This window comes from Chiloscyllium plagiosum, chromosome 21, assembly GCF_004010195.1.
Source record: "Chiloscyllium plagiosum isolate BGI_BamShark_2017 chromosome 21, ASM401019v2, whole genome shotgun sequence".
NCBI classification, from domain to species: domain Eukaryota; kingdom Metazoa; phylum Chordata; class Chondrichthyes; order Orectolobiformes; family Hemiscylliidae; genus Chiloscyllium; species Chiloscyllium plagiosum.
In genome coordinates, this window is record NC_057730.1 from 21,642,217 (window position 1) to 21,668,658 (window position 26,442).

Sequence of the window (26,442 nt, forward strand, 5' to 3'; positions counted from 1 at the left end):
GCAATAAATGTCTTGAGTACTAAATCAATAATTCATCTTGTGCCAGAGACCGTTCTATTTGCCAAATAAAATTAGAAATATTGGGTCACAAACAAGGGTCTGCAACCGTGAATGAACACGGTGCTTTCGCATTTCAGATACTAGCCTTGTTATAAGATTGTATTGATGTGTTTCAGATGTCATAATATTGCTATGCACATGTATGTTTGTCATCTTCAAATCTCACCTAAGCTTTAAGTAACAGTTTTGTAATTACCCAGATGAGTAATCAATGTCCATTCATCTTAAGCAAATTAACTGAAGTTCTTTAGAAATTTGATGTGTGGGATGTGTTCTTTGAGGAGCAATTCTGCCAAAAAAGCAAATATCAGACTGCGATCTCAATGTTTTGCAGAGAATAATGCTCAAAATAAGATTGATTGATTTTGTAAGTGATTCTGGATGAAGATACACAGGCTTGATATCAGTTTGACTGCCAGAAATGTTATCGCTTTGCAAATATGTACACCAGTTTAATGTAAGTTTGTGATATGCTATTACAACAAAATTAAATGCTGTTTTTTTTCCCAGAATGTACGTATATGTCAATTCACTGCTATTATTTGAGTGAGATTGTGTGTCTGCGTTTGTAAGTGTTTCTGTGTGTTATATAGATAGTTGAATGAACTTGCTGGTGCCATTCAGAACCTTACAGTGAGGCAGGAGTTTGGGTGTGTGTGCATGAGAGAGCCAACAAGAGGGTGTCAGTTCACGCTCTTCATTCACCTACTGGTTGTTTCTTGGTTTTTTTTTATGGTCATGTGGACACAACTGAATTCACAGCAGTACCAAAGCTTTTACCAGAAAGCAGTGTCTGGTTATAACCATGGACCTCGAAATTGGTCGAAGTACAGAATGATCTTTTGAAAGTGTGGTTTCAGTAAATGTATCATGAATTTGCCTTTACAAAAGAACATTCTGCAATTTAATGCTTCATATGAAGGATTGAACTTAAATTTATTATGGTGCAGCTTAGTCCTTTGGTTATACTAAACTGATTTGGACAAATGTACAGCTCTTTTATTTTGTGGGTTAAGGACATTCTCAATTTTGACTTGCTGAATATAAAATTCCTAAAGAAAATAAAAGATTGGGATCAGTTAACAAGATCTACTTTAAGTCTGTTAATTACACTGGTGACCTTTTACTAGCGGTATTCATTATTGCACCTGTGGCATTGAATAATGTGCCAGATTGCTTGACATTGGATGGACACAAAATTCTGTTGCCAAATTATAACTGCTCAGTTTCCAATCAATGTCTATTACTGCATTATTCACAATCTGTATCATGTTCTGTTTAAGAACAACATTTGGTAAATAATTAAACGATTTACAGGAACCACACAATGTTTGCTTAGGCCTAAGGGTGCCACAATAGTTAAACCAATTATTTAAATTTTTGATGAAATTGTTACTTTGGACTGGCCACTATAGGGATATTTGATGTGCCCTTAAATGGCTGAGTGGCTCTTGTTCCAGTACTGAATTTGCTATTTAAATCAGAGCTTAGCTGCTCCTGTTGAATGTACGATAGACAATTTAGACTATTTACATAATAGACAGATCCTTATTAGCTGACGTTTTAAAACCTTCAAATTGCATTTTGCCATCATTTTGCTTCTAATCGAAATTTGGAAAGCATTACAACTCTGGAGTAAGTATTGCAGTACAGGTCATTCTTCTATAACACAATGGTTGCATTCTTGTGCAACCCCGCTATTTAGAAACAGCGCTTAAAAGTGTTGACTATGTAGTCGCATTACAGCCAACACACATTTTAAAAGTTTGCACTTTAGAAACAATGTCCCTAATTCGTCAATCGCGTTACAGCATATTTGTGTTAACGAAATGCACGTTATAGCAGAACGACCTGTACTGCCAGTCACCTTGGTGAAACAGAAGGCCCTGGTAATAAAGTTGACACAATATTATCCTGTGAAACATATACTTTTTATCATTATCCATTTCAGGGCTTTTCAAAAGTCATTTTGATTTTCGCTATTAATATTTATCTTTCATGAAATGTTGATGCTCCTGATGTTACAGAGCTGTGGACAACATTTGTATTAGGCGACCACCTTTCTCTGCAAACAAGTCCAAGATGTAGCAGCTTACTGTTACTGGATCACAATCCTTGAACTCCCTCCCTAACAACATTGCAGATGTACTTACACTAAATGGACTGGGGTGGTTCAAGAAGCAGCTCACCATTACCTTCTCAATGGCAGTTAGAGATGGGCAGTAGATGCTAGCTAAGCCAGCAATGAATGAATCTTACCCAAGGGGCAAGAAAATCTGTCACAGGGAAAGTTTGGCAGCCACAGCTAATAGTTGTACATTCCTGGTGTCTTAACATGGAGCAGCAGAAACACAATGCTGAAGAAGCCTATACCCTGTTTCCACACCCCACCCCCACCCCAAAAAAAATGTCTTGACACCATCCAAGAATTGTGTGTATGGAGACAAAGTTGTTTGTGCACAAGTGCACCTTGCGTCTCAGGATGTACTGCACAGAAAAGGTAATCCAACCTCACTGAGTAGTATTAGCGAATTACAAATACGTTAAAAAACTGCAAAGGAATTTTGCTTTAATTAACCCCCATGTGGTAGCTATTGTTGCGGCAGAGATAAATGTTTGATTATGTATACAAATTTCTAATTTATAAATCTCTCAAATCCTAATGTTATAATGTTAGGCTTTTCGATTGTGACACCCTTTGTTCTAATGTAGATTTCTTAATTATATGCATATGTATCTGCTGTGTAATATTTGGTACTGCTTTGTGGATGCATTCACAGTCCCTTTGCTCACCCTTCACCTTCAAACTCCCATGAATCTTTGTCTTGCATAGTTACCCTCACTTCTACTACAGGTGACCAGATTTGCTTTGTTCTGTGGCCATGCAGCTTATCGCAGCCCAGCCAGCTTCTTTGTTATTTTATCTCTCAAATTTTTAGCATGCATTTGGGTTTTCTCATGGTCGAGAGTGCACACTGGTGGGTACCATTTTGAATTAAAGATCAATAACATCATCCAGGTGAAGGAGCTGCTTGGTAAATGGTTCAAATTTTACCTTGATGTTTTGGTTTGAGAGAAATTTTCTGACTATTAAAAGTAAAAACAAAACTGGCAAAGAATTATTGTACTGCAAGTAGGAATACCAAAAATAATTGACAGGAGCTAAGGAATAGGAAAAGACCACTCAGGCTTTCCTACTTGTTCTACCATTCAATTATGAAGTGTCTGATCTGTACCTCAGTTCCATTCCTCCACCTATTTGCTTCATTTAGATAAGAGTATCAATAAAAATCTCTGTTGGTCTCAGTATGACATCTGCCCCAGGATCCATGGCCTTGCAAAGGAACAAATTCCATATTTCTTTCAAATTTAACCTTTCACTGCAAACAGTCTGTGGAGAGGTCTTACCAGGGAGATTTTTGAAAATAAATTGTCCATTTTAGGGTTCTTCAGAATGCTTGCCAAGTAGAAGCAAAGTATAGTCCCCTTCATTTTGGTCTACCTGCCCAGGGCTTTCCGTTCAACATGTTTTTGGGTGTTTAATTCAGATAAAAATGAGGCAGCTTAGATGCAAGGTAACTTTGGTGTTAAACCCTATGTGGGATACATGAGCCAGCCTCATCTTTTTGCAGATTTTTTTCCCCCCAAGTTAAAAGCACTGAAAAATCGGGTTACTAAGTTTTTGCAGTGGTTGGTCCAAAATAGATTCTTTATGGCAAAATGCACTCATGACAGTTCAGAAACTCCAAACGCTGTACATTACAATACATAACATTCAAATAATAATTGAGAATTTGAATGATACCATGTAAATTTGATTTCTGTTAGTTTAATGTAATTATAGTGCAAGTTCGTCCTGTTTTGACAGTTTACTTACCAAGGCATTCAGTGGAATGACTGGATGCAAGAATCAGGCCTTTTTTAGACGGCGATAAAACCTTTTTGGGATAGGGTGAATTTTTTTCAAATAACAATGTCATTGCAAATATAATGCTTCATGAAATGTTATTATCTCTGACACAATTCACTCATACATGGATATTTTCATGGCAATAGTGTTTTGACCTCTGTCTTGCCTCCCTGCTAATTCCGTTGAGGCCAAGAATCCCTAGAAACAAAGTATGTTACCCAGGAATCTTTTTAATAAACTACAGTATCTGAATCGCAAAGTATTGTCCATGATCTTTCAAAATCATAATTTTGCGATCCAAAATTATGTCGCTTCTAATAAATCAGGTTATACTGGGCTCTAAAGATTATCAGGAAGAAAGCTACATGCCACTTGTGTGGACAAAATTGCCAAGTGTCTGTTGAATATTTGCACAGAAGTATGCAGTTTAGAATATTGATTAAGAATAAAGCTTGGTAAACTGTAACTTTTAATTTTCATTTAATTGCCAATGACTTAATGTGAACCTTTCCAAGTAATTTAAAAATAAATATACTGGCACTTGGTACAGAATAGTTATTAACCAAGCACAGTAGCCATAAACTAACCCAAGGAACATGCTAAAGATTGATTGGTAAAAATACTAGTAATCCAAAAGATTCAAGATGCCCATGAATCAAATTTTAATGATTTAATTATGTAGTGGTGTTGCTTTTTAACCTATCCAATGAGACCAAATGCTAATCTATGCTTTGCCTTGGCTTTCTGCTCTGTGTTGTCTTGGTGTTCCGTCTTACTTTGTCTGTGCTGTTTGTCCCTTCCCTTTTTTTCTTAACCTGCCCCACCCCATTGTCCACATTGACCTGACCCAACCTGGTAATACACTGACCTGTAATATCATCAATCAACCAACCAATCCTCTCGCCGTGGTGATCTGCCTTCCTCTCTGATTGGTGGCTCCGTTGCTGGGCTGGCTGTGTTGTGTGGACGAGCAGTTCACCCAAATATGGCCTTCTTGCTGACAGGTATCACTTCTGTGAGAAGTGCTTCAATGAGATCCAAGGCGACAGTGTCACTCTTGGTGACGATCCTGCACAACCACAAACGTAAGTAACAACTTTACTTGTTTCCATGTGTTACCATTTCCTGTGTAAAATAGAATTAGCACTGGCTACCTCAACAGTTTTTTTTCTTCATGTTTTTCATCAAACCCGGGAGCTGTTTTTTCCAAGTACCCCTTACTGACAGAACTGAGAAATGCTTGGAAATGTGGCCTTGGGTGAATAATTCTAAAACTTTGATGGGAAACATTTTTTTAACCAATATCACTTGTATTTGCTGAGAATTAGCAATAGTTAATGGTACTGTCAAAATGTGTTTGTTTGACGCCAAAATGTAAGGCTTAAATCTGTGTGAAGGAAAATGTTTTTTGAGAAATCCAGAACTACTTTGACAATTAGGGCAGTTCTTGTAGTTTGTAGGTAGTTTATCACTGAAATATTAAACATGTTTGGAGTGCAGGTTTTGTTAACCTTAAACATTTGAGGTTGTCTCAAATAAGTAAATAAATATTGTAAGCAACTGAGAATTTTCTGTATTTTAAATCAGCTAAGATAGATCTGTTAACTACTCTACAATCTCCTCTTAAGTCCAGTTTCCTAAAGAAGTCCCAAAGAAGTTGCTGTTAAAATTTGAAAAAGCAACTAATATATTGTTCAGTTAAGATTTTGGCAACTTAAACATTGATACCATTTTACCAAAGAAGTGTGCCTACTCTTTTGGAAAGATTGGGTAAAACAGAGAAATGGTACAATTTTAGTTGTATGTCATCATGGTGCGGTTGGGAGAACATTTGAGTCACAAGACTCCAGGTTCAAGTCCCACTCGAGGCTTAAGATCCAAAATCAGAGTTGACACTGCAGTACAGTACTGAAAGAGTGCTGCACTGTCAGAGGTATAGGCTTTTGGGGATGTGATGTTAAACCAAGCCCTTGCAGAAAAACACACCAACTTGGCAAATGAATCCACTACTTCATCCACAATCCGAATTACAATTCTTCTTAAGAATTCAGGAAAATGTTAGGAAGCACTTCTACACACAAAGTTAATGCAATATCAGTTGTTTGTTTTAAATCTGAGATAGATAATTTTTTGCTAAGCAGTGATATTAAGCCATATGAGCTAAAGGCAAGTATATGAAGTTAGGCCACAGATCAGTCTTGATATGTGACAGAATTGAATAACGGAACAGGCTGAAGGGTCTGAATGGCCTGTTCCTGTGTTGCGATGAATCAACATCACAAAATATCATGTTGCAGTTTGTGTAAGTTTATGTACAATTTGGCTACTGTATTTCTCACTTGAAACATTAATCTTGATGGGTACGTGAATAGGAAAGGTTTAGAGGGATATGGCTAAATGCTGACAAATGGGACTAGCTTAATTTAGAATAGGTGATTGGCATGGGTAAGTTGAACCAAAAGTCCTGTTTCAATGCTGTACATCTCTGTGATTCTATTAACTGCATTTCAAAATACTTCATTAACTGTAAAGCACTTTGAGGGATGTGGGGTGGTTGTAAAAGTGCTATGTAAATACGTTCTCCCCTCACCCCTAGGTAACAACAGCATTGTGTACTAGAATAATGTTGTGGTCAACCTATCTGAACAGCCCTGGGTCTTTCTGAATAGTTCTCTGATAAATTTTTGGATGTCTTGTTACGAAGCGAAGATTGGCACCCTTCTGATAATTAAAACCAAAACACACAGAGAGGAGTATCTTGCCTCATAATTTGATATAATGTAACAAGTGGTATAACCTACCCCCTCAGCCATACAATCTGTTATAAAGGGACGGTTAAATAAAATGAAATCCTTTCACTCATTCTACAGCTAACAACTAATTTATTATTTAGCTCCAACAATGACCAAGTTACCAGAATTTCTAACAAACTGAGCAGTTGCTTCCTAACTACTACCTATTCCCTAATTGAATTAAATTCTATTGGTTTGCTGTTCCAATAACACAGGTCCCACGTTTATAAGTCCAAGTAATAAGAACAATAAATTGAAACTTAGTCTCTCAAAGTTCACACATAATGGATCCTCCTGAACTTTCTGTATCTTCTTCCGTCATCTCCTCTGTCCAAAATGCCTTCTCGATCATTTTCTGGTGCCAAGAATATTCACTAGACCTTTATAGATAAATGGTGCTTTTTTTTCCTCTGAGAGCTGGAAAGTTCTTATCTCTTCAAATGGCAATTGGCTGTCCCCAATTTTCAAAATGCCCGCATCTTTTATATCCTTGGTTACCTATTAATTTCTTTACAGTCAGTTTGGTTCAAGATTGTCAACACCATCAGATTTAAATTTGATAGGCTTTCAGTATCTAAGGGCTTGGCTTAAATTAATTGGTTGAGTCCAGCTTTTTGCCAAAACTTTAAAACAAGACTGCTGTTTTGTCTGCCAACTGTAAGGCCCTTCAATATATTTGTTTCCGTTTTGAGGCTGTCTGTACAATGTTTGGAAACTTCCACACACTGATAAAACACGATCTTTTAAAGGGACCACCCACTGGCTTTCAATTCATGAATATTGTACACAATTTCATAACAGTCTTTAACATTTTTTTAAACAAAATGTTTCACTTTGCAAAGTCATCAACTTCAATTCAACTAAAGTTATCAACTTAACTGGTCTCAAACGAATCATTTGATTTTTACATTCTAAATTGGCTATTGAACATACTATGATACCAATTTTAAGATCTTCCCATCTTGGCTAGTGCACTGTACAGATTCAAAATGGCTATTTCCCTGTTGCGTTCTACTGGTTGTAAAATACAGTTCTTCTTGCCTTCTATTTTGTAATCCTAAAGTCACTGTTGCATTATGTATCGAACATACTGACAGTGCAGGATAAAAAAGTTCTAATCAACCTATTCAGAGATGTTATTTACACATCTGTGGAGCAGGTGAAACTTGAACCCAGATCTCCTGACTCAGAGGTTGGGGACACCGCCACCATTGCGCAAGATCCCACAGGTGGGGGATATCCTTTGATTTTCATCATTCCCTAGTTTGACATAATTCATATGTCTCCTTTCCCAATATAGCCTCGTGTCTGTATCCTTCACAATTCACAATATTCTAAATTCACTCACTTGTAGGTGCACCAAACTAACTCCAAGTGCCCAGACACCTTAATTGGCTTGAGGTCAGAAAGACTTTGTTTTAAAACATTCGTCCATCTCCTATTCATAATATCACTTCAATGAAGTAATGTAATGATTAATTTAATAAAGTGTGCAAAGAATCTTTTATGCACCATGAGCAGTTCTGTATAAATGCAAATTTGCTTTCAAGACTTTTAGTTCCTGCGGCTGTAAACAAAGACCAAATGATGTAGCTCTAGTGTTGAAAAACACCATTGTCTTTCTTTTTTAAAATTTGAGATTAACTAATAAATTACAACACATTTTGAGAACAATTGACATCCAGTTACAAGTAAACCAGTGTCTAGCTGCACTGTTTCATTTTGATAAATGATATATCCTAGAAATATTCTATCCTGCTTTAAAGTTTGCCAAGACACATTTTATTTTAAGGTAATTTTTTGGTATCCTGGATTAGGGATATTTCTCCATGCATTTATGTAGTTTTCTCATACAATGTCATCCTTCAAATCCAGCTAAGAATGTCTGCCTACTTTTGGAAACTGTATCAACCGTAATCTCAGAAGAATGTGGAAATCTTGAAATTCATTCTTAACTCACTGAGCTTATATGTCATGCAAATGATAGAAAATTTGGTGGGAATATAAGCTTTGAGGAGGATATAAAGAGAATAGACAGAATAGGTAAATGGAGAACAATGTGGTGCAGAGAGTATAATGTAGGGCAATGTGAGATCATAAGAATAGAAATCAGATTTCTTCTAAAAGGGAAAGAATCTTCATGTTCGTACAAACTTAGGTGTGCTCAAAAGATGCACGCAGCGTTAACATGAAGATACAACAGGCAATTAGGAAAGCGAATGATATGTTGGCCTTTATTGCAAGGGGATGCGGATTAGAATTAGAATCCCTACAGTGTGGAAACAGACCCTTCAGCTCAACAAATCCACACCAACCCTCCAAAGAATCGCCCACCCAGACCCAGCCCCCTAAATTTAACCCCTGACTAATGCACCCAACCTACACATCCCTGAACACTGGGCAATTTAGCCTACTTGCGGAATGTTTCAGAGAACACTTCTGGGACAGCCAGACCAACCAACCCAACCACCCCGTGGCTCAACACTTCAACTCCCCCTCCCACTCCACCAAGGATATGCAGGTCCTTGGACTCTTACATCGCCAGACCATACCAACACGACGGCTAGAGGAAGAGCACCTCATCTTCCGCCTAGGAACCCTCCAACCACAAGGGATGAACTCAGATTTCTCCAGTTTCCTCATTTCCCCTCCCCCCACCTTGTCTCAGTCCCAACCCTCAAACTCAGCGCCGCTTTCCTAACCTGCAATCTTCTTCCTGACCTCTCCGCCCCCCTACTCCGGCCTATCACCCTCACCTTAACCTCCTTCCACCTATTTCATTTCCAACGCCCCTCCCCCAAATCCCTCCTCCCTACCTTTTATCTTAGCCTGCTTGGCACACTTTCCTCATTCCTGAAGAAGGGCTCATGCCCAAAACGTCGATTCTTCTGCTCCTTGGATGCTGCGCTTTTCCAGCAACACATTTTCAGTTCTGATCTCCAGCATCTGCAGTCCTCACTTTCTCCTAGACAATTTAGCATGGCCAGTCTACCTAACCTGCACATCTTTGGATTGCGGGAGGAAACCGGTACACCCGGAGGAAAGTCACGCAGACACAGGGAGAATGTACAAACTTGACACAGTCAGTTACCTGAAGCTGGAATCAAACCTGGATCCCTGGTGCTGAGGCAGCAGTGCTAACCACTGTGCCTCCCCAAAGTTGGAATACAAAAATAAAGATGACTTGCTACACTTCAATGGATTTGGTGGGACTTCATCTGGAATTCTGTTTGCAGTCTACATAATGAAGGAAGGATGTCCAATAAACTTTTTATTAACCGGCACCAAGGCAACCAGGAGTGTGCTGGTTGATCAAATATTCTGGTTTTCAAGAAGTCCATACAACCAGCATAAAAACATACACTAAGGAATAGAAATGTATCGCAGAGGATACACACATCACTATTATGTTTTATTTACAGCGTAGATAATTTAAATAATAATAAACGTTGCCTTAAAGAAAATATGCAGGCAGAGAGCCTTCGCACTCTCACACTCAGCTGACTACTTGGACATCGCAGAGATTGTGATAATACAGTAAACCTCCGGTATTTCAGATATATAATTACCATATTGGGACAATGTAAGCATCCAAGCACAGGCGAACCAGTGACATGTCAGAGAATTCCTTGAAGCCTGGCACTCCAACCAGAACTCAATCAATAGACACAATGAACTGGACGTCATGTACAAATCACTCAGATACAGAACCACAAGTACCAACAAACAGAGACATATAAATGCCAAATGCAGACAGAGCACCAACGAGGTGGCGAAACATTTGCAGAAAAACACACCAGCTTGGTGAATACCCGATGCCCACATCCATATAATTGCCAGTTTATTGAGAGTGCCGATTAAACTAAGTTTGCTGTACTTGCCGTGAAGGCAGTACAACATAATATCACTGGATTGGTTCCTAGTATGAGCATTTTGAATTATGATTAATAAATTGGCTCTGCATCTATGACTCTATTCTCTGAAGTTTAGAAGAATGAGAGGTGATATAATTGAAACATAAAAGATTATGAAGGAATTTGGTAAGATATGTATTTGTCATCTCCTCACTTGCTAATCTAGAATATGAGAACATAGTTTTAGGATATGGGACTAACTCAGACAGGAAAAATTTCAAAGAAATTAGGAATCTTTGGAATTCTCTACTGCAGAGGAATGTGAATGCACCATTATCAGTATATTTAAGGATGATGTAAAGGCTTGATTTTTCAAGGAATTGAGAAAAATAGGGAGTGGATGGGATGTGGAGTTGAAGCTAATGATTCATCCATGAGTATTTTGAATACTGATTAATGGAGCAGGTTCAATGGTCTCCTCTTTCTGTTTCTTACCAGCTCCTTCATCTAAGAATGTATAATTTGGACACGCACAGGACTCAAATGTAGCACTATCACTCTTAAAGTGCACAATTCCACCCTTCATGTGTATACAAGTTGACCTGTTTAGAAGGTTTTTGGGACCTCTGTGCAAGCAGTGCTGAAGGCAGTTGCAACTTCTTGAACATGAAGTTCCAATTTCTAGCTCATTGAAGTTTCCAAAAAGTTCATGAAACAGCTCACGTTGTTGAATCTTACAATCTGAAGGTGGCCATTTGGTCCATTGTGTCTGTGGTAACTCTCTCGAAAGAGAGTCCTGTTCATTCTCCATTGTCTTATACTCTCTCTCCAAATATTTATACAGTTTTGTTTTGAAAATTACTGCTGAATCTGCTTGTACCTCCCCTTCAAACAATAATTTCCTGATCATCTTGATTTGCTACTTTGAAAAATAAGTTCTCCACTGCTCAGTTATGGCTCTTTTGCTAATTTAAGTAGAATATACCATCCACTTTAATCAGGGAATTCACTCGATGTTTGAGTTCATCATGGTGCCAGGAAGATGTAGACATAGTATAACTTGAGCTTGTATCTTTTTCTTTATAAGTTTGTTCTAGATTCCTTTGAGATATTTCTGTTTTGTTATTTATTTTACGCTTTTCATAAGGTTTCTGTGTACTTTTGCTCACAGCTGGTCGGCTTTGGATGATCCGACTCATCAAATACTTGATATTCAAATAGGGGAGACCAAAGTTTTGGTTAGATATTTTCATCATAAGTCTTACTCGAGTTTTATTTGATTAGAAAATCAGGAATCAGAATATTGCTTCTGCCTTTGCCATAATTACTTTGAAAAAAATTGAGTCACTACATCAGCCAAGGCCCTTGCATGCAACCTGAAGGTTGTCTACATGTTTATGTACTTTCCAAATAACAGTTCCAACTTCGTGGTTTTATTCATATTGGATGGTTTTGTCTTAGTGATTTGTGCACGTAAATGGTTACTTTCCTCAGTGCACAATTTTCGTTGAATGCAACTTTGTTAGTTATTCTGTCACTTTCTGTAAGAAAGAAGAATCAATTAGCTAATTTTACTCGAATAAACATATTTTTTAAAGTAACATGGGAAAGGTACATCTCAAGTCATTGTAGAAATTAACCTATTAATGACTGTTTCCAATTTTTTTGGGGGCATTCGAAGTACAAGGAAACTGTACTTTGGCTGGCATGTTGCAAGCAAAATTGAATATTATGTATAGGACTAGAAAATATTATGGGTTGGTTGTGTGGATAGGGAAGCATGCAGGTGTAGTCTGTCATGTAAGCACTTACTAACATTGGAGGCAAAATGTAGTGTATTGATTTCTAAATCAAAATCCGTTTTCTTTTTATTGCCTTTCCACAGAACCATTTCAAAAGATCAGTTTGAAAAGAAGAAAAATGATACATTGGATCCTGAGCCGTAAGTATCCTCAATATCTATTATTCCCAGTCACTTGAATTGGGATTTTGTACTACCCTGGAGCGGAATGGCAAATGGAGATGCATAAAATGTAGTAATATGCCAGAGCCTGCCCCACAATTATTTTACCCATAATGGGGAAGTCATTCGGTGACCCTCTTACTCATGAGTTGATTGAGACTCCAGATTCAGGGCCTGGAATCAGAGCTCAAAAACTGTGGTCTGATCAGGGGCCAGACATGCTGCATGTGGGATCAGTTCCAGCACCTAAGATTTATGACTGTGACCCTGCTTAAGACAACTGATCAATAGCCCAGAGGAGCTAGGTTGAAATACAATCTCTAGACTGCATATTAGGAGCTACCTCATGTGTCCATGGGAGACCCCCCAATCTCGCAGCAACAAGATGTTGGGTTCCCCTTTCAGTCTGGCTTCTGCTGTTGAATAGCTTCATAAGTAACTAATGTAGTCCTAGCAGCAATCACTGCTCATGGTGTGCTGCTGGGACAAGAGCGTTGCCAGTTGTTTGGGAAGCAACAGAACAGAGGGGTTTACTGAGTCATTACAGCAAGTTTAATATTTAGCAAGGAGCAAAAGTGCCAAAGAGAACAAAATAGACTGCTCAAGAGACCTATCAGCTGCTGTCCCCTCCTGTGACCCAGACTAAATCAAGATGAGGGAGAGAACGTGAATGTGAAATAAAGACAGAGCAGTTTGAGAAATGATTGGCGCTGACATCATTGTACATAGAACATGCTGACATCAGCGCATGTGTAACCAAACCTGGACATGAAGACTTTTGCAACCAGTTGAGGTCATTGGCCCTTATCGATGGGAGTCGGCAGCTATTTTAGCATTCGGAATAGTTACTCTGCACCAATTAATCAGACTTAGTAGCTTTTCTGGTTTCTTGTTCCAGTTAAATATTCTTCCAAGACTGCTAACAAATTATCTCAATTTTAATTATTGGGGTGGTCTGTGGTTGGTTTGTCCCATCTTGTAATAATGAAACAGATTTGCTATAGGTTATTTGTAGAACTATTTTATTACTCTAAAATTTAATCATTTGGTACAGTTAGCAACTTTGATTAATATCATTACAATTGCAATATTGGGAGCCTGACATTTTATTTTCTCATTTTAGCTTTGTTGAATGTAAAGAATGTGCTCGCAAAATGCATCAAATCTGCGTTCTTCATAATGAAACTATCTGGCCTTCAGGGTAGGTGGTATTGTTGAGTCATTAGCTGACCTAGTTGATTTTTTGGTTAAAAGGTTTCTGATTTCCCAAATTCCATCATCTCATTAGGTTTGACTCTTTCTTTAAGTAGTTTGGGTATACTCAACTCCAGTCCCTCCAGGAACCTATTCCAGTTGTTGACCACCCTGTTGAATGAATCTTTTCTGACAGCTGTCTTTACATATCTGAAAATGTTTAGCTTTTACTTCAGTCTATTAAATATCCCGTGCCTATGTATTATTATTTTGATGCAATCTCCCTTTTAAGACTGAAGAATCCTAAGTTGCCATTTCTGTAACTTTTGACATGAGTTCTTGTTCTAATAACCTGAGCCAGAATTAACCACTTGCATTGTGTTAATCAGAGCTGCACATGGTCTTAGTGACGGTCCAGGAACACTTGCAGAACTTAACATGATCTAGGGATGGTCAACTCTGTTGACTTGCTAGCATAAAATATCTAAATTGCTTTGCTTTTGTTTACTGACAGTCTTCAGATACAATGAATGACAAATGACAAGTCACAAAATAACCTCCATATCTGTGAGGTTTATCTTTTATTTATGACTGGGATTTTTAAATATATAAGATTCTGAGGAGGCTTGACAGAATTTGTAAGAAGCGTCCAGGAAAGTTTTCTAGAGCAGTATGTCAATAGTCTGACGAGGGCAGGGGTCATATTGGACCTGGTATTGGGGAACGAGCCAGGACAGGTGGTAGAAGTTGCGGTGGGGAATTTCCTTGGGAACAGTGACCACAATTCTGTAAGTTTGAGAATACTCATAGGACCTCTCTCATCTTTATCTAAGAGAAGAGTACTAAACTGGGCCAAGGCCAATTATATCAAAATTAGGCGGGAGCTCGGAAATGTGGTTTGGACACAGCTATTTGAAGGGAAGTCCACATTTGAGATGGGGGAGGCTTTCAAAGATAGTGCAGGACAGGCATGTCCCATTGAAGGCAAAGGATAGGAAGGGCAAGATTTGTGGATGACAGGAGAAATTGTACTACTAGCCAAGAGGAAAAAGGGGAGCATACATAAGGTCTATGCAGCTAAGAACAGAACAGGCTCTGATGGAATATTAGAAAAGTAGGAAAAGTCTTAAACGAGGAATCAAGCGGGTTAAAAGGGGTCATGAAATAGCTTTAGCAAGCAGAATTAAAGAGAATCCCAAAGCATTTTATTCTTTAAAAAAGAAGCAATCGGGTAACTAGAGAAAGGATTGGACAATAAAGGATAATGAAGGAAGGCTGTGTGTTGAACCTGAGAGAATAGGTAAGATTCTGAATGATTGCTTTGCATCAGTGTTCACTGTGGAGAGGAACATGATGAATCATGAAATTATACCTAGAAGTTTGATTAGTCTGGATCACGTTGGCGTAAGTAGGGAAGATGTGTTGGGTAGGCAGAGGTTATTAAGGTGGACAAATCCCCAGGACCGGATGGGATCTATCCCAGGTAGCTAAAGGAGGCAAGAGAGGAAATAGCTGGGGCCCTGACAGATATTTTTGTGGCATCCTTAAATACAGGTGAGGTGCTGGAGGACTGGAAGATTTCTCATGTTGTCCCCCTCAACAAAAAGGGTAGTAGGGATATCCTGGGTAACAGACCAGTGAGCCTAATGTCGGTAGTAGGAAAGTTGCTAGCGAGGATACAGAGGGATAGGATCTATTTATATTTAGAAAAGAATGGGTTTTTCAGTGATAGGCAGCATGGTTTTGTGCAGGGGAGATTGTGCCTTACCAACTTAATAGAGTTCTTCGAGGAAGTGGCCATATACATGGACTTTAGTAAGGCATTTGATAAGGTTCCCCATGGTAGACTAATGGAGAAAGTGAAGTCACATGGTGTGCAAGATGTTCTAGCTAGGTGGATAAAGAACTGGTTGAGCAACAGGAGACAGAGTAGTAGTTGAAGGGAGCTTCTCGAAATGGAGAAAGGTGGCCAGTGGTGTTCCACAGAGGTCAGTGTTGGGGCAACTGTTGTTTGTAATATACATAAATGATCTGGAAGAGGGCACTGTTGGTGTGATCAGCAAGTTTGCTATGACACGAAGATTGGTTGAGTAGCAGAAAGCATAGAGGAATGCTAAAGAATACAGGAAGATATAGATAGGCTGGAGAGTTGGGCAGAAAAGTGGCAGATGGATTTCAATCCAAACAAATGTGAAGTGATGCATTTAGGCAAGACTAATTCTAGAGCGATTTATACAATGAACGGAAGAGCCTTGGGAAAAGTTGATGGGCAGAAAGATCTGGAACTGCAGGTCCATTGTACCCTGGAGGTTGCTGCACAGGTCAAGAAGGGATATAGTATGCTTGCCTTCATTGGTCGGGGTAGTGAGTATAAGAGCTGGCAAGTCATGTTAAAATTGTACAGGACGTTGGTTCGGCCGCATTTGGAATACTGTGTACAGTTCTGGTCACCACATTACCAAAAGGATGTGGACACTTTGGAGAGGGTGCAGAGAAGGTTTATGAGGATGTTGCCTGGTATGGAAGGTGCTAGCTATGAAGAGACGTTGAGTAGGTTAGGTTTATTTTCATTTGAAACAAGGAGATTGAGGTTTACAAAATCATGAAGGGTATAGACAGGGTGGATAGAGACAAGCTTTATCCCAGGGTGAAGGATCCCATAACAAGAGGTCACGTTTTCAAGGTGAGAGGTGGAAAGTTTAAGGGGAATACACATGGCAGGTACTTCACACAGAGGGTGGTGGGCATCTGGAAAGCGTTGCCAGCAGAATTGGTAGAGGCAGGCACGGTGGATTCATTTAAGATGCGTCTGGACAGATGCATGAGTAGGTGGGGAGCAGAGGGATACAGGTGCTTAGGAATTGACCGACAGGTTTAGACAGTACATTTGGATCGGCTCAGTCTTGGAGGGCCGAAGGGCCTGTTCCTGGGCTGTAAATTTTCTCTGTTCTAGTATTTAAGGGCAGCGCGATAGCTCAGTGGTTAGCACTGCTGCCTCACAGCAGCAGGGACCCTGGTTTGATTCCAGCTTCAGGCAACTGTCTGTGTGGAGTTCACACATTTTCTCTTGCGTGGGTTTCCTCTGGGTGCTTTGGTTTCCTCCTGCAGTTCAAAGATGTGCAGGTTAGGTGGATTGGCCATGGGAAATGTAGGGCTACAGGGATAGGGTGGGGGTGGGAAGCTCTTTGGATGGTGTGTGTGGACTTGATAGGCCAAACAGCCTGCTTCCACACTGTAGGGATTCTGAGAGTCTGAGAATATTGACCACTCCCACAACGGTCATCTAGAACTTGAGTGCAGCTTCAAGATAAGGAATCTCCAACTTAAGTCTGAGATAAAGGAAAATTTCTGAAGACTTAATCATTGGAATATATTCAAAGCTGAGTTAAATTGATTTCCAGGGTAATGAGGGACAGGGAAGAAAGTGGGTTAAGGTTGAAATCAGTTCAGCAATATTTTGTTTAATGGCCGATCAAGATTAGAGGCTATATGGCCTGCTCTTACATTAATTTCTTATGGACATATGGATTCCATGTGCTTTGTGTGCCAGAAATAGAGAAACTTTTGGAAGAGCTGAAAATGTGTTGCTGGAAAAGCACAGCAGGTCAGACAGCATCCAAGGAGCAGGAGAATCGACGTTTCGGGCATGAGCCCTTCTTCCTGCCCGAAATGTCGATTCTCCTGCTCCTTTAATGCTGCCTGACCTGCTGTGCTTTTCCAGCAACACATTTTCAGCTCTGATCTCCAGCATCTGCAGTCCTCACTTTCTCCTAGAAAACTTGTGGAAGAGCCCACTAGGGCATAGACAGTTCTGGATTTGGTAATGAGGCAGACTTAATTAGGGAGTTTAAGGTGAAGGAACCCTTGGGGGGGGCAGTGACTATAATATGATAGAATTCTCCCTGTAGATTGAGAGGGAGAAGGTTGAATCAGATGTAACACTCTTACAACTGAATAAAGGTAACTACAAAGACATGAGGACAGTATAAAAGCAAAAGAAAAAGCACACAATGTGGTGAAGAAAAGTGGGAATCCAGAGGATTGAGAAGCCTTTTTGAAAACCAGAAGAGGGTAGCTTAAAAATGGCATTGGGGTGGGGGGGGGGAACTGAAATATGTTGATAAGCTACTTAGTAAATAAAAGAAGATTGCACAAGTCTTTTTTAGATATATAAAGGGTATGAGAGGGGCAAGAGTGGACATCGGACCACTGGAAAATAAGGCTGGAGAAGTAGTAATGGGAGCAAAAGAATTGGCGGAGGAGCTGATTAGGCATTTTGCAGTTTGCACAATGGAAGACACCAACAGCATACCAAAACTTCAAGAAAGTCAGGAAGCAGAGGGTGAGTGTAATGGTAATCGCTGAAGAGAAAGTGCTGAGGAAGTTGAAAGTCTGAAAATAGATAAATCATCGGAACAGGTGGAGTACATCCCAGAGTTCTGAAGGAGATAGCTGAGGAGCTTGTAGAGTCATTGGTGATGATCTTTCCGGAATCACTAGAGTCGGAGAAGCTCCCAGAGGACTGGAGAATGGCTAATGTAACACCTCTGTTTAAGAAGGGATGGAGACAGAAGAGACACTATAGGCCAGTTAACCTTACCTAGGTCATTGGTAAGATTTTAGAGTCCATTATTAAGGATGAGATTGTGAAGCACTTGAAAGTGCATGGTAAAATCGGGCTGATTCAACACAGCTTTGTCCAGGGGAGGTCATACCTGACAAATGTGTTCGAATTTTTTGAAGTGATAACAAGCAAGTTAGACAAAGGAGAGCCACTACATGTGATCTATTTGGATTTCCAAAGGCCTTTGACACAGTGTTACACAGGAGGTTGCTAAATAAGATAAGAGCCCATAAAATAAGATAAAGCGCAAGCTGTTTGCATGGATAGAGATTGTCTGGCTGGCAGAAGGCAGAGAGGTGATAAAGGGATGTTTTTCAGAATGGCAGCCAATGACCAGTGGAATTCCACAGAGGTCAGTGTTGGGAGTCCTAGTTCAGAATTTTCTTAAGGTTCACGTGGCATTGAGGAAGGCAAATGCAATTCGGTTCAGATGGGTACAGTACAAGAGCAGCGATGGACTGCTGAGGCATTATAAAATTCTCATCAGACCACATTTGAAATATTGCGAGCAGTTTTGGGCCTGTATCTAAGCAATGATGTGCTGGTGATGAAGGGAGTCAAAGGAGATTTACAAGAATGATTTAGTGGGTCAAGGGCTTGTTATGGTTGGTGATTTTAACTTGCCCCATATTGACTGAGACTTCGTTAGTGCCAAGGGTTTGGATGGGGAGCAGTTTGTTAGGTGTGTCCAGGATGTTTTTTTTTTTAAAAACAGTTTGTGGATAGTCCAATGAGGGAGGGGCCCGTCCTGGACCTGGTATTGGGAAATGAGCCCTGGCTAGGTGATCAAAGTTGCAGTTAGGAGCTTTTTTGGAATAGTGACCACACTTCCTTAAGTTTTTAGATCTTTATGGATAAGGACATGAATGGACCTTCAATGAAGGTATTAAATTAGGAGAAAGCTAACTATAATTGAATTAGGCAAGAATTGGAGAATGTGGATTGGGAGTGGCTGTTTGTGGCTAAACCCACATCTGAGTCCTTTAAGACCAGTTGATTAGAGTACAGGACAGGCATGTTCCTGTGAAAATGAAGGACAGGATTGGCAAGATTCCGGAACCTTGGATGACAGGAAATTATCAGCTTAGTCATAAAAAAGGAAGCATATCTCAGGTCTAGGTAACTAAAAACAGATGAAGTCCTTGAAGAATATAGAGAAAGTGGAGTAAGGAGGGCTAAAACAGGTCATGAAATGTCATTGGCCATCCAGGTTAAGGAGAATCCCACAACACTTTATACTTGTATTAGGAGCAAGAGGGTAGTTAGGGAAAGAGTAGGCCCACTCAAGGCGAAAGGAGAGAGATTGTGAGTGGAGCCAGAGGAAATTGGTGAGATCCATGAATACATTATATCACTATTCATTGAAGAGAGGGACATGAGAGATGTTGAGGTTTGGGAAAGATGTGTGAATACTCTGTGGTGGTGTCGTTGATGTCTTGAAATGCTTTAAGGTAGACAAGTCCCACAGCCAAATGGAATTTATCGTAGGATACTGTGAGAGCCAAGGGAGAAAATAGCTAAGGGCTCAACAGATATATTTGCATCCTCTTTGGCATTAGGCAAGATTCCAGAGGACTAGAGAATGGCCGATGTTGTTCCTTTGTTTAAGAAGGGAAACCTCTAGAGATAATCCAGGTAATTATATGCCAGTGAGCCTGACATCAGTGGAAGCTGTTGGAAAAGATGCTGAGAGACAGGATTTATTCACACTTGGAAGCGGGTGGATTTGTTAGTGATGGGCAGCATGAGTTTGTATGGGGAAGGTCATGAATCACAAACTTGATTAAGTGTTTTGAGGACGTGACAAGAATGATTGATGAGGGAAGGGCAATGGATGTTGTCTACATGGACTTTAGTAAGGCGTTTGATAAAGTACCTCCTGGCAGGCTGGTACAAAAGGTGGAGTCTCAAGGTGTCCAGGGTGTGATGGCTGGATGGATACAAAACTGAAGACACAGTAGTGGTGGACAGGTGCTTTTCAGATTGGAGATAATAACTAGGTGTGGGTCCTTTTTATAGTTTTGTAATATGTATAAATGATGCGGAGGAAAATTTAGGTGGTTTGGTTAAAAAGTTGCAGATGACACCAAAATTGGCGAAGTTGCAGATAGTAAGGCGGATTGTCAGAGGTTACAGCAGATTATAGATAAATTATGGATTTGGACAGAGAAATGGCAGATGGAGTTTAATCCGGACAAATGCTAAATGATGAATTTTGGAAGCTCAAATTCAGGTGTGAATTATACAATAAATGGCAGAACCTTTTAGGAGTATTGATATTCAGATTTGGGTGTGCAGGTCCACAGATCCCTGAAAGGAGCAACACTCCTGGATATGGTAGTCAAGAAGGCATACAGCGCACTTGTCTTCATTGGCTGGGGCATCGACCGTATAAGTTGGCAAGTTATGTTACAGCTGTATAAAACATTAGTTAGGCTACATTTAGAATATTGCATGCAGTTCTGGTTACAATATGGATGCTTTGGAGAGGGTGCAGAGAACGTTTACCAGGGTGTTGCCTTGAGGGTTTTATCAACTCTGTTCGCACTGGAGAGATGGAGGCTGAGGAGCAACCTGATTGAGATTTACAAAATTATGAGAGACATTAACCATAGCCTTGGAGAGGGAAAGGAGCAGTTACCGAGGGAAGATATTTAATTGGGGAAAAGGAAATTTATGATGCTATGAGACAGGAATTGGGAAGTATAGACTTGGGAGTAATTGTTCCACAGAAAGAGCACAGCAGAAATGTGGAGACTATTTAAGGAGCAGTTGTTGCGAGTGATGCACGGATTTGTTCCTCTGAGACAGGTACGAAGGGGTAAGATTAAGGAACCTTGGATGACGAGAACAGAGGAGCAGGATAGACATAGACAGGATGCAGAGCTGGGCTGAGAAATGGCAGATGGAGTTCAACCTGTGGAGGAACAGAGGGATCTGGGTGTGCAAGTACATAGATCCCTCAAAGTTGCCACCCAAGTGAATAGGGTTGTTAAGAAAGCATATGGTGTTTTAGCTTTCATAAACAGGGGAATCGAGTTTAAGAGCTGCGAGGTTTTGCTACAGCTGTACAAGTCCCTGGTGAGACCACACTTGTGTTCAGTTCTGGTCGCACTACTATAGGAAAGATAGACATAGACCTTTGGAGAGGGTGCAAAGAAGGTTTATCAGGATGTTGCCTGGACTGGAGGGCTTGCCTTATGAAGAAAGGTTGAATAAGCTTGGACCTTTCTCTCTGGAGAGAAGAAGGAAGCGAGTAGACCTGATTGAGATATACAAGGTAATGAGTGGAATAGATAGCGTGTATAGCCAGAGACTTTTTCCCCAGGGCAGGATTGACTGGTTCAAGGAGTCATAGTTTGAAGATATTAGGAGGAAGGTATAAAGGAGACGTCAGAGGTAGGTTCTTTCTGCAGAGAGTTGTGAATGCATGGAATGTGTTGCCAGCTGTGGTGGTGGAAGCAGAGTCATTAGGGACATTTAGGTGACTGCTGGACATGCACGTGGAAAGCAGTGATTTGGGGGGAGCGTAGGTTAAGTTGTTATATTTTACATCAGGATTAAACCTTGGCACAACATCGTGGGCCAAAGGGCCTGTTCTGTGCTGTACTTTTCTATATTCTATGTTCTGTATTGAAGGATGGATGGTCAGAATTTTTCCCAGGTTGGAAAGGTTAACTATAGGAGGGCACAGGTTCAAGGTGAGAAGGAGAAACTTTAGGGGAGATATGCAGGGAAAATTTGAGTGCGGTGGGTGTCTGGAATGCATTATAGGTGGAGGTGTGGGAAGCAGGCACATTAGCAACATTCAAGGTGTATCTTGATAGACACATGAATGGGAGGCGAACAGAGGGATAGAAACCATGTGTGGACAATAATTAACAGGTCTAAGTAAGGAACAGGAATTGGCACAGGCTTGATGGGCTGAATTCCTGTTCCAGTGCTGTTTTGTTCTTTGTTCGTATGAGGAGCAGTTGAAGACTCTGGGTCTGTACTCATTGGAGGTTAGAAGTATATGGGGGATCTCATTGAAACTTCCAGAATACTGAGAGGCCTGGATAGACTGGATGTTGGGAAGATATTTTCATTAGTGGGTGAGACTAGGAATGAGGACACAGCCTTAGAGTGAAGGAACACCCCTTTAGAACTGAAATGAAAGGAATTTCTTTAGCCAAAGGATGTTACATCTGTGGAACTTATTGCCACAGAAGGCTGTAAAGGCCAAGTCATTGAGTGCATTTAAGACTGAACTAGATAGATTCTTGATTGGTGAAAGCATTAAGGGTTATGGGAGAAGGCAGGAGAATGGGGTTGAGTAACATAGCAACCATAATTGAATGGTGGAGCAGATTCAGTGGGACTAATTCTGCTGCTGTATCTTGTCTAATTATAGATGTGTATTTGTGTATCCCACAATGGAATGTGTGGTTGCCTCATTGAATATTCCTACCAATGTCAAAATGCAGAGCGCAGTGGTGAGGGATGGCATGATGCCTAGTCTTCATTCTCTATACTTTTATTTACAGAGAGACACAGTCCACACTTCTAACAAAATCATAAATATGTACGCACATTGAGTCCCCAATTAATACCTGTCACATGATTATATTTCAGTCAGGAGTGTTCAATGTAATGAAAATTTCTTTTAAACCTTTCTCCTTTACAACCACACTAAGGTTTCTTCATTTTAATAATGTTCTAGTTTTTTTTTAACCAATTAAAAAGGTACGACTTTCTAACAACATTTCTCCATTTGTGACTCAAAGTAAGTTGAATGTTTTACCATGTGTCTCCATATAGCCCAGGTCTGTTTGGGACATAATCTCCATAAGTAGTCTTGCTGGTGAAGCAATTTCTTCCCCATTCCTCCCTCCACTCCCCCACACGTGTGAAACTGTTTTACCTGGTGATGGCTAATTTTGTTTCTATGCCTACTCGGTCACCAAGCTTCTTGTCGGTCATTATCCACAGTTCCAGGCAATTAGTAATGCAAGGATCGCAAAGCCACACTGAAATTGCCTTGTAATGTTCAAGAAACTCTTGTAAGCTGTTTCTACTCTGTGTACTTGCTTTGTTCATCAATTCCATAAAACTGTTGAGACAGTCAACTCCAATCTCAGGCTCATTTGGTAAGGCAACTTAGGGAAGGGCTTTAATTTGGGGCCCAATATGTGAATTTCTCTTTTACTACCTCTGTATCTATCACTCTGTACTTTTGCTGGATTCTTAATGTTATCCTTTTTTCTAACTGACCCAATATTTCCTAATAAGATCTTAAGTATGAATAAATAAATTGATTAGTGTAGTGCACATAATTGTTTTGTAGAAAACTAGCTTATTTAAAGATTTAGTTTTTGTCTTTTAGATGATAACTACCTGCAGAACTTAACCATGTAAGCATTTTGTGTGCAAACTTCTATTTTTGGTTTTAAATTTCTTTCTACAGCTTTGTTTGTGACAATTGCTTGAAGAAAGCTGGTAAAACCAGGAAAGAGAACAAATTCAGCTCTAAAAGTAAGTATTCATATCCTTTTTAAGCCTTTCAATAGGGAACTGGTGTCACCAACATTTAATTGGCAGCTAAAATGATTTGTTTAGAACTTTCAAATCTTCAAAAGTACTTACTATTCAAAATGAAAATGCTACTGCTCATTAGATTCCATTTTTGCCTTTCATCATCTTTGTATTCTGAAGAGTCGATAAATGAAAACATTAAGAGTCTTTGAGCAAAATCTGTATATGACTTTGTTGGGTAAATGTTAGAGTACGTTTTATTGACAGGCTGAAACAAATTGAAACGAAGATTTAAAACAGGTGGAAAAATGGACCGTTTAAGTTGTAATAAAAACTTAGGAAAGCTCTCCTTACGTTGCACTGATAAGACTACATCTGGAGTACTTTGTTCAATATTGGTCACCTTTCCTAAGGAAGGATATCATTATATTGACCAGTTCAGAGAAAGTTTGCCATACTAATGCCTTAAATGGCTAGGTTGTCTTTTTAGGAAACATTAGACAGACTAAGTTTGTATCACATGGAGTTTAGAAGAGTAATATATGACTTATTTGAAGCATGTATCATCCTGAGGGGACTTGACAGGACAGATTTAGAGTAAATGTTTACTCCTGTGGGAGAATCTAAAAGCGGGGTCATTGTTTAAAAGCAAGGGTTTCCCATTTTAAACCGATGAGATGAGCTTTTTTTATCTCTGAGAGGCATGAGTCTATGAAATTCCATTTCTGAAAAGGCAGTGAAATTAGTCTTTGAATATTTTTCAGGCAGAGGTGGATAAACTTTTGGTAAGCAAGGGAGTGAAGGGCTTTCATATGTAGGTGAGAATGTGGATTTGTGATTACAATCAGATCAACCAGGATCTTATTAAATGAGTGGAGCTGGTTCAAGGGGTTAAAACCTACTCGTGTTCCAGGTTGTATGAAAAGGAAACAATTTCCCTCCTCCTTTCCTAAATGTTAAAATACAGGCAATGCCATTGAAAATTAGCACTGCTGCCTCACAGCGCCAGAGGCCCGGGTTCAATTCCCGCCTCAGGCGACTGACTGTGTGGAGTTTGTACATTCTCCCCGTGTCTGCGTGGGTTTCCTCCGGGTGCTCCGGTTTCCTCCCACAGTCCAAAGATATGCAGGTCAGGTGAATTGGCTATGCTAAATTGCCCGTAGTGTTGGGTAAATGTAGGGGTATGGGTGGGTTGCGCTTCGGCGGGGCCGTGTGGACTTATTGGGCCGAAGGGCCTGTTTCCACACTGTAAGTAATCTAATCTAATCTAAAAATCATGTAGTTTTAGTTTCCTGTTTCAAGTGAGTTAGCTATGGCTCAGTTGATAGCATACTAACCTCTGAATCATCATGTTCCAGGTTCATGTCCTCCTAGAGGGCTTGAAAAATCAGCAATGGCACTCCACTGAATTACTGACTGCACAGACTGGTGTTATGATTTGAAGGAGATGTTAAAACGAGGCTATATTTGTCTGCTTGAGTGGATGTTAAAATTTGGATCCATACATGAATAGGAAAGTTTAGGAGAGATAGGGACCAGGAGCAGGCAGGTGAGAGTAGTTTAGTTTGGATTATGTTCAGCATGGACTGGTTGGACCAAATGGTCTGTTCTGTGCTGTTTGACTCTATGACTGCATTGTCACTCTAGTCCCACTATGCTACTAATCACAACATAAAATAATACTTTTTCCAATTACCAGTATGACCAATTTTATTGATTAGTGGATTTTCTTGAAGACAAAAGGATTGGATATTTTGAAGTCTGTTGCTTTGATGTTCTGACACTTCTGTTTATTCATTCACGGGATGAGAGCATCACTGGCAAGGGAAGCATTTATTGACCATCCCTAATTGCACGGAGAGTATTAAAAGTCCACCACAATGCTGTGGGTCTGGAGTAAGCACATTAGTGATCCATATGGGTTTTCCTAACAATGAGCGATGGGTTTTGGTATCATTAGAACCTTGTTTCCAGATTTTTTTTATTATTGAATTCAAATTTCACCATCTGCCATGGAAAGATTTGAATCCAAGTTTCCAGAGCATTATCTGGGCCTCTGGATTAGCAGTCCAGCGATAATACCACTAGGCCATTGCCTCCCCTGAATGTAGGTATGTCACTGATTATGCATGCTGAGAGCTTGCTCAGGAAATACATTCCGCAGAGATTTTTTAAATCACTATTTCAGAAGAACAAATAGATTTTACCCTGAATCTTTTTTCAGAAATGGAAGAGATCATCTAAGCAGTTTCTTCACTGCATGTTTCCCTCAATTCAGTTAGTTCTTAGCAAGCTCCCACTTACGCAACTGGTTCTTAAGCTATCTGGATCTTAGCAGGCTTCCTCCAACCCAGCTTGTTCTTAGCAGAATTGTTTCTAATTGACTCAGAAAAACAAGAACTTGTCCAAGTAGTCACTGTTCAAAATGACCTCAGCAAACTGGTTTGGTAGTACTGATGCTGATGAAGGGCTTTTGCCTGAAACGTCGATTTTCCTGCTCGTCGGTTGCTGCCTGACCTGCTGTGCTTCCA

At 39.9% G+C, this 26,442-nt stretch overlaps 1 protein-coding gene across 7 annotated transcripts in view; it reads left to right on the forward strand.

The window, feature by feature from the left end:
• LOC122560629 (CREB-binding protein-like) overlaps window positions 1-26,442 on the forward strand; it is a 209,445-nt gene that overhangs the window by 132,245 nt on the left and 50,758 nt on the right. For 5 of the 7 annotated variants that reach the window (XM_043711477.1, XM_043711472.1, XM_043711473.1 and 2 more), the window contains 4 exons: window positions 4,945-5,055; window positions 12,502-12,558; window positions 13,703-13,780; window positions 23,844-23,911. In XM_043711477.1, the coding sequence (XP_043567412.1) occupies window positions 4,945-5,055; window positions 12,502-12,558; window positions 13,703-13,780; window positions 23,844-23,911 (314 nt within the window). The remainder of the gene's footprint in view (window positions 1-4,944; window positions 5,056-12,501; window positions 12,559-13,702; window positions 13,781-23,843; window positions 23,912-26,442) is intronic. The other 2 variants (XM_043711474.1, XM_043711478.1) reach the window with 1 other exon arrangement.